The 8,465-nt window shown below is 48.8% G+C and overlaps 1 protein-coding gene across 1 annotated transcript; it reads right to left on the reverse strand.

Annotated features, from left to right (window-relative positions):
- Window positions 1-6,625: 6,625 nt before the first annotated feature.
- Window positions 6,626-7,990, reverse strand: LOC112898398. The gene has a single exon (XM_025966721.1). The coding sequence runs from the start codon at window positions 7,988-7,990 to the stop codon at window positions 6,626-6,628; it is 1,365 nt and encodes a 454-aa protein (XP_025822506.1).
- Between the last annotated feature and the right edge of the window lie 475 nt (window positions 7,991-8,465).

An 8,465-nucleotide genomic window follows, 5' to 3' on the forward strand; every position in this document is an offset into this window, starting at 1 on the left:
TCACGGGCTTCGCACCAAATGGAAATCTATAGCTACATGAGGTTCTTGCTTTCTACTCAGGTGCAACAAAACACATATATTGCAGCAGTTGCATATCCATCGATATGGACCGACCTAAATGATAGTTTGAGAAGAAGGATACGTTTTTTATATGAATCTTTTTTAAAAATGATATTTTTCCATATCATGCTTGTTCGTGTTTAGATTATACTAATATAGTAATTAATATGTGTCCTTGCTCAATTATTTGACATGTTCAGGTATCCTAGACATGACGCCAACAGTAAGGAGGTTCATTCAATTATTTGGATGTTCACAAATTAGAGGAGGAAATTCGGTATTACGTATCTATCTATGTTCATGCATGCGTCGTCTTCTCTGTTTTTTTTTTCATTCTGAGGCAGATACATGGGCTACGTGTACCATGCTCCCTGCATCTGCATGGCTGAATGAATAGAGAACAGCAAGCAGACTAGCTAGGCAAGAGATCGAGGATAGAATAATTGCCTGTTGGTACTGATGTGTTGATACTACTGTTCATGGATGACATGCAGGAACTATCCAGCGATGCTTACATAGTTACAGTATACTATACATTTTTCTGACATTTTACTCCTACTATGCTTAATTTGTAGAGTAGTAGATGGATGCCGCCCTACACATAGTGCTCAGACGTACAGAAAACACTGTGGACACATGCAAGCATGAGCATGAACACCCTGACACTACAGTAGTGTCAGAGAACAAGTGCATGTACGCACGGTGACATGGACGTGTACTGAGAAGAGTCGAAGAGAAACCTAAAGCTGTGTAGCGCCCATTCCAAACTGTCCGGCAGCTAGCAGGCCCTAGCTTGTCTGCAACTAACCCTGGCATCTAGCAAAGTGTAAAATTACCAAGCATGAAGCATCGATAGCATCATCAGGTCATAGAGATCTTCTTCAGATGCCTTCCCATCTTATTTTGTTTTAAAATAAGATGAGTCGCAACTTTGCAATATCCTATTTTAACTTGTGCAAGTGCATTATATCGAGCGACTAGAGCTAGCTACCAAGGCCAATAATGATTCATGCATATATAGCCTATGCTCTAGTGCTTTTCTTTGTTCTAAAAAAAACTATGTCCAAGAAAAAAATAAAGAAACCATGGATATATAGAAATGAGTAGCTAGTATTTCATATGATGGTACATGGAAGAATCAAAGTATAATGCCACTAGCTATCTGGCTATCCCTATCCTGTTGTCAATCTATCACTCAATCATCTGGCTGAGGCTAGGCTAGGCTATATATAGGCAGCAGCTGCATGCCAGGATTGTACCGGCATGGGGGAGTCTCCCCTGCTAGATATTCAGAATCAGGAAAGGAATCCAATACCATCACTTATATTGCACAGCGATGAGGTGACATGCTCACATGCATGGTACTGTGCTGTACTTACACTGGTCACATATCACCAGCACCGATCTCAGCTGCATGCACACCTACACTAGTAGGCTGCTATAGTAGGGAGTAGTGCAGTAGCTAGCAAGTCCAGTCAGGTAGTGACGCTCCTCTCTGCCTATCCTGTATACTACTGTAGTTGACTAGATCTTCCGTCCATTGATGTACCACAGCAGCAGTTTCAGCCCATGAGACATATCAAAGGTAAAGGCCGTAGAACGACGCCCGTTACAAATATCCATGAGGCTGCTCCCGCCGGTCACGCTAGCATATGGTAGCAGCCAACTCGTACCTGACAGTCCAACTTTCTATTCACGTCTCGCTTAGTTATACACGTTCATACATGTTATTCGCTCAGGGATATAGGAAAGTGGAAGCGCCCATTATTAACTTCTGCCGTCCAGTCGCTTCATCTTCCACTGCAAGCTTCGTATTCCGCCTATAAGGCTGACTCCAGCGACGTCCGGTAAAGGATCCGGTTCTCTATTAACCGAGGATACTGTAACACCATATCACTCCAGCGCTATTCTCCAACGCGTGCTGTAAAATGGAGTCCATCGCCTGCGTCCCGCACAGACGAAGCCAGTACGGGCGTCCTCCATCGCGCTCGCCCAAATCGCATCTCCACGCGCGCGGGCTGCGGGGCGGGGCTGCTCGGGGCGGCTCGGGGCGGGGCGGCGCGGGACGGCGGCGCTGCGGGGCGCGGGGAGGAGGGGTCCGGCACGCGGGAGGAGGAGGAGGAGGAGGAGGGGCGGCGGAGCGGCTCGGGGCGGCGGCGGGACGGCGCGGGAGGAGGGGCGGCGGGACGGCGCGGGGAGGAGGGGTCCGGCACGCGGGAGGAGGAGGAGGAGGAGGAGGAGGAGGAGGAGGAGGAGGGGCGGCTTGGGGCGGCGGCGGGACGGCGCGGGAGGAGGGGCGGCGGGACGGCGCGGGGAGGAGGGGTCCGGCACGCGGGCGGAGGAGGAGGAGGAGGAGGAGGGGCGGGCGCGAAGGAGCGGCGGAGGAGGGGGCGGCGGAGGAGGGCGGGCGGCGGAGGAGGAGGGGCGGCGGGCTCGGAGGAGGGGCGCGGGCGGCGGAGGAGGGGCGGGCGGCGGAGGAGGAGGGGGGGCGGGCGGAGGAGGAGGGGGAGGGGTGGGCGGCGGAGGATGAGGAGGGGTGGGGGGCGGAGGAGGAGGAGGAGGGGGCGGGCGGAGGAGGAGGACGAGGGGCGGGCGGAGGCAGAGGGGCGGGCGGAGGAGGAGGAGGAGGGGGGCGGGCGGTTGGAAAAAAAGAAAAAAAATTGAGATTGTGGGGTATAGAAGATGGAAATAGAGGATGTTGTTGGAGTTAAGTTTGGTATAGAGAATGAAGTTGATGTGGAGGAAAAGGATAGGGGATGAGATTTAGAGGATATCGTTGGAGATAGCCTAAGGCTATCTCCAACCGTCATTCTTTATATCCTTCTCCATATTCTTCATTTACAGAATTCTCTACAAGATTCTCTCCTCTATATCTCATTTCTCTCCAACAACGTTCTCTAAATCTCGTTCTCTATACATTAAATCCTATATTAGAAACGTATTTTGTTCCAAATTTTTGTACGTACGTATTTATCATACCTCAAATGCTATGGACATATTTTATTTTTATTTAATTCAGTGTTTAAAATGTAAAGAAAAATAGAGAAGATGAGAGAGAATATCTATACATAGTGGAAACCTGTAGCGTTCTCTATTTTAAAGGACCATTTAGAGAACGCTGCTGGAGCAATAGAGAACGGAATCTTCTCTATATATAGGGTAGAGAACGGTTTAGAGGGCATCGTTGGAGATAGCCTAAGACCGTCTCCAGCAGTACCCGCATCGCCTCTCGTTTCCGCAAAATGGGGCACGGGGGGTACTGTTGGACCGTCCAGCAGGCCACGGTTTCGGTTTCGCATCGGGCGAGAGGGCTCCCCACGCCCCCCATTTTGCCGATATGCACGAGGCCTCGCAACGGATAGCGACCAACGGCCACTCCAGTCGGAGCAGAGGCGGCGCGCTGGATCTTCGCCGAGCAACCTCGATCTGCAGGGGTCCTCCTGGAGGCAGAATCCGTGCCGGTGTTGGATCAAGCCGCAAGCGAAGGAGGGCCGCATCATCCCCCGGCTCGCAGTCTCCCCCAAGCTGTGGTTCGTCCTCCAGTCGTCGTTCCCCACTCCGTCCCCGATGAGATTTCCGCCGCCTCTCTCTTTCGCCCACATCCGCTGCGTAGATAATTGCTCCCGTTGACGAAAGAGTCGTATAGCCGATTTGTTTCCTGAGATTCGGTAGACAGCTGTCGCGGGCGTCTCATTCGTACCTCCACAGATGGCTTCCATTCCCCCCACGTTCTTGCTTGGGTTGTTAAGCAGATCGAGAAGCATGTTGCCGAGGTGGAGAAGGCGCTCATGGATGCAACATCCATGGTGGGAGCCAACCCAGCAGATGCGCTTCACACGGCGGCCCACCAGATCCTTGACGCCACGGCTCACATGAACTAGGTTGCAATCTACTGCAACTGGTACATGGAGCACAGGTTGAGCGTGGCCAAGAGCACCCCTCCTGCTGGTCCCAATACGGACTCTGGTTTCGTGGTTCACCATGGCATCAAGTTGAATGAGCCGACGGTCGACGACTTGGCTTGTGACGCTCGCATCACTGAAGACGATCTAGCAGAGGCCAGGGAGATGGAGTCCAGTCCCAGCCCCGAGCACCGTCCCCTTTGGAAGGTGCTGAAGGACATGGGGATCGACTACGACAGCAACCAATCCAGAGGTTGTTGAAAGCAGGAATTGCATGTCCCTAGAGCACAAGTAGTGTCCATGTCCGGTGTAGGTAATGTGTAGTTGTGTGTCGTAGAACATGGGGATGCACGATTTTCTATTTTGTAAGTTATATCTGAAGGTGTGCTGATGCTGAAGTCCTGAATGTGCTCTGTTATGAATGTGATGTACTAAATATATGCTGCTCATGACTGTCTCGTGTTAAATGAAATAAGTTATTATGCATGTGTGCTGATCTGCCTATACGTGTTTCTTTGAGCCATGACGACTGAAACTTTGGGTTCTGCGGCATCACGCAGGTCTGCAATGGACAATATGTGGGAACAAGGTAACGACATGTGCTACACTGACCTACTGAAAGGACAAGGTTTCCATGGAAATATGCAACCCAGGAGCGAAGAGGTTGAAGGAGTGGTCGGTCAGTGTCAGCCTGCGTTGCCTAAAGCTTTAGGAAGACAGTCAGTTTGTCGAGGGAGAGGTGCTTCGAAGAGGAACAAAAACTTCTCCATTTCTGAGGATGAGGTTCTATGTTCTGCTTATCTAAACGTAAGCAAAGATCCAATAGTTGGAGTGAATCAGCCTGTAGGTTGTTACTGGTCCAGGATGGAGCAACGGTACAATGAGCACAAGAAGACAGCACAGGCAAGAACCATGTCTTCATTGCAGCATAGATGGGGGGACATCCAAAGGGACACATCAAGATTCTGTGGCTTCTTTGCTAAAGTTGAAAGAAGGAATGCAAGTGGCAAGAGTGAAGATGACAAGGTTAATCGTTCACGCATACTTATATAGTACCTTCATCCATTGTGACGTTACTGATCTGTACCGACCATGTGCAGGTAAAAGATGCTCTGGAAATGTACGAAGGCATTGTTGAACATCCCGCACCAGTGCTTGATGACACACTACCAGCAAGGATTGAGAGGCCAATGGGGCGGGACAAGGCAAAGAAGCAACGTAGTGGCACGTCCTCATCGAGCTCTTCTGCATGTTTAGAGGTGTTGCAAAAACTTTCAATGGACCGGTATGCCCAGGCTGAGAGGGCCGAGGAAGCAAACAAGCGTGAAGCTATGGACTTCGCTTCTAGGTCAGAAAGGAAGCTTCGTATCCAGGAGCAGCAATTGGAGCTTTCGAAAAGATCAATTGTGCTACAAGAGAAGATGATCCAGTTGCAGGAGAAGGATCGAACTGATCGTGTAATGACCCTAGATGTTGAGAAGATGACGCCGTGGGTAAGGGAGTACTACATCAACCAACAGAAACAAATTGCAGCACAAAGCATGAGTACTGGTCCTTCTGCTCCTTCCGGTAGTGATCCATCCAACAATATGTGACCACCTCCATGTGCATGTAATAATTGTCATCATAGAACTGTATTTGATTCAGAACTGTTTGTATGTTTCTTGGGACCGTTGTAATGTGCTCGTGTCGGAACTACTGTCGTTTGTTTGTAATAGAGGTTGCTGCTCGTCTTCGTTTTACAAACCGTTGGCCTCTGTTTTTATCTTTCAAAATGTTGAATACGTGCTTTCTCAGATTATACCACTAGTAGTACTGGCTTCAGTATCATACTAAAAAAGAGATCTATTTCTTTCTTGGTTGGATTATCAGGCTTTGTTGAATATTATCACGAAGATTAAATAGAAACTGGTAAAAGATGAACCAAAACCAAATCATACCTCCTTGATTATTTCGTGATTATTTGCATGTCAAAGAGTTCCCTCTATCTAGTTGCATGTAATCAACCGAAGCCGGCGATATGCGGCCACTTCATGTAACCATAGTACATACATTTCATACACATACGTACATATCGATGGCATACTCTTGTGGGATGCAGTGTGTGGACACTGTCCCTCCATGATTAACTAGTCCAGCTCATCACTAATTACAATTACATTCAGAACCTGATAACTTGCTTTGGATGGCTTCCGTGTTTGCCCATGGCCTTCTCCAGAGCCAAACTGAAATCACTCAACGGGTTCACCTCCATCGTGCAAATGTGTTTCAGAAAGATTCACTTCTCTCTTTGTACCTATACGAGAGCATTTATCAACAACCGAGAATAAGACTAGAGCATTTCACGTACTGAAACAAACAGAACAGATGGCAATAATCAACAAAGCCTGATAATCCAAGACAGTTCACGCAAATGCAGTGGAATAGCAACCGAATACTACCACGGAAAACAGACCGTTGCCCAATTTCAGAATATTTGTACAAGAAAACACCAGACACAACATAGAACATTAAGCATCGAAATTCCAAAACAAGCACAACATACTACTTCAATTACAGATGGTAGTTCAAATACATAATAGTTCAATTACATAAGTAGTTCAAATACATGGTAGTTCAAGTACATTCTCACAACCACAACATCTCCACCCCATCTTCACAGCCTAGGTCGATCCATTGAAATTCCAAACATGCTCGATGAGGTCAGCTTTCAACTCTTCGTTTGCAGCACGGCTTTGAATGAGCTTGTGACCTTCTATCAACCTGGCAATCTCTGAAATATTTCGAGTACCAGGTAATGAAATAGTTGCCTCATCACTGAAACTTTGATACTCTTCATTGGAAATGTGTTCCATGTTGGCCTCATACTGAATGCCCATGTTGTTTAGGATCACAACGCACTCCACAATGCAGTTGAGGTCAACAGGGTTCCACAGCCTGGCAGGACCTTTCATAATCCCCCACATGGACTGGATTCGACCAAAGGCACACTCCACATCTTTCCTATATTCAGATTGCTTCTGTGTGAAGTATTTGTGCTTGTTGCTTTGTGGTCTGGGTACACCATTAATCAGAGTTGCCCATGAAGGGTAAATGCCATCGGCCAAATAGTAACCCATATTGTACTCATTACCATTAACAAAGTAAGTCACAGGAGGGCCAGTTCCACTTGCAATGCTATCAAAAACAGGGGAACGATGAAGAACATTGATATCATTGCAAGACCCAGGCATTCCAAAAAATGCATGCCACATCCACCTATCATAGCTTGCAACTGCTTCAAGAATAATGGTGGGTTTCTTATGGTGCCCTCGGTACTGTCCATGCCATGAAGTTGGACACTTCTCCCACTCCCAATGCATGCAATCTATACTACCTAGCATACCAGGGAAGCCTCTTTGTTCAGCTTTGTGCAATAACCTAGCAATGTCATCGTCATTTGGCTGTCTACGGTAAGTGTCTCCATACTTCTCTATCACTGCTCTAGTGAAATGGTTTAAGCACTCGATCATGGTGCTCTCCCTCATTCTAACATACTCATCAAACATATCTGCAGCACCACCGTAAGCAAGCATACGAACCGCAGCTGTTACCTTTTGAATTATTGCGAAACCAGGCACCCCGGCATGGTTTGACCACCTTTGGAAGTACTCGAAATCTTGATTAAGGTCGTTGCTGATGTCTAGGAACATGGCTTTGCACATTCGGAACCTGACAGCAGGTGAAGTACAAGTGAACCCATGAACGAGGTGTACAACGGAGAAGACTATGACAATCAGGATTGCACAATACCTTCTACGGAAGATGTCCTCTGCAAAGACAGGAACATGTGCGAAATAATCGACCATGAGCCGGTGGTAACCAGAGAACCTATCTCTTGGAATGAATCTACACCCGACGAAGGAGCTGCGTCGCCGCTGCTCGTCTTCGGTGGTGCACAGGATAATGGTCACACTCATCTCGATGTCTACGGTGTCCTCGTCCTCCACTTGCTGGCGTCGACGGGCTCGCCTTCTCCACCACGACATGGTCACCACCGGCACCTGTACAAGTACGAATAGGTAACCCTACGCTGCTTCCTTGCCGGCGGCCAGAGACACTGTATCTACGTAAATCAAGGTAAAATCTAGGTAAAATGCAAGGCAAATCAAGTAGGGGTACCTCGGATCTGAGGTTCTAGAGCCGGAGATGGCCGGGCCGCCTCCTTCTCAGGCTACACCGCCACCTGGGCTCCCCGCCTCACGATGTCGATGAAAGACCGAACTCGTTGCTGCGGACTTCCAGACCATATACCGAGCACGTCTCGCCTTGGATCTGGCGACGGAGATGGCGCCGGCGCCGGCGTCGTCGCCTTCGCTTCACAGGCCTGGCGGGAGCCAACGACCTGTTGCCATTTGCGAAACCGGGATGGCAACCTGCTAGAGACCGAGCTCGATGGGGATTGCCTGTCGCGTGGGCCCCACGTCGCACGTTGCGGACTATGCGGAAGCGAGACCGATAATT

The sequence above is a fragment of the Panicum hallii genome, chromosome 6, assembly GCF_002211085.1.
Source record: "Panicum hallii strain FIL2 chromosome 6, PHallii_v3.1, whole genome shotgun sequence".
Lineage (NCBI taxonomy): Eukaryota > Viridiplantae > Streptophyta > Magnoliopsida > Poales > Poaceae > Panicum > Panicum hallii.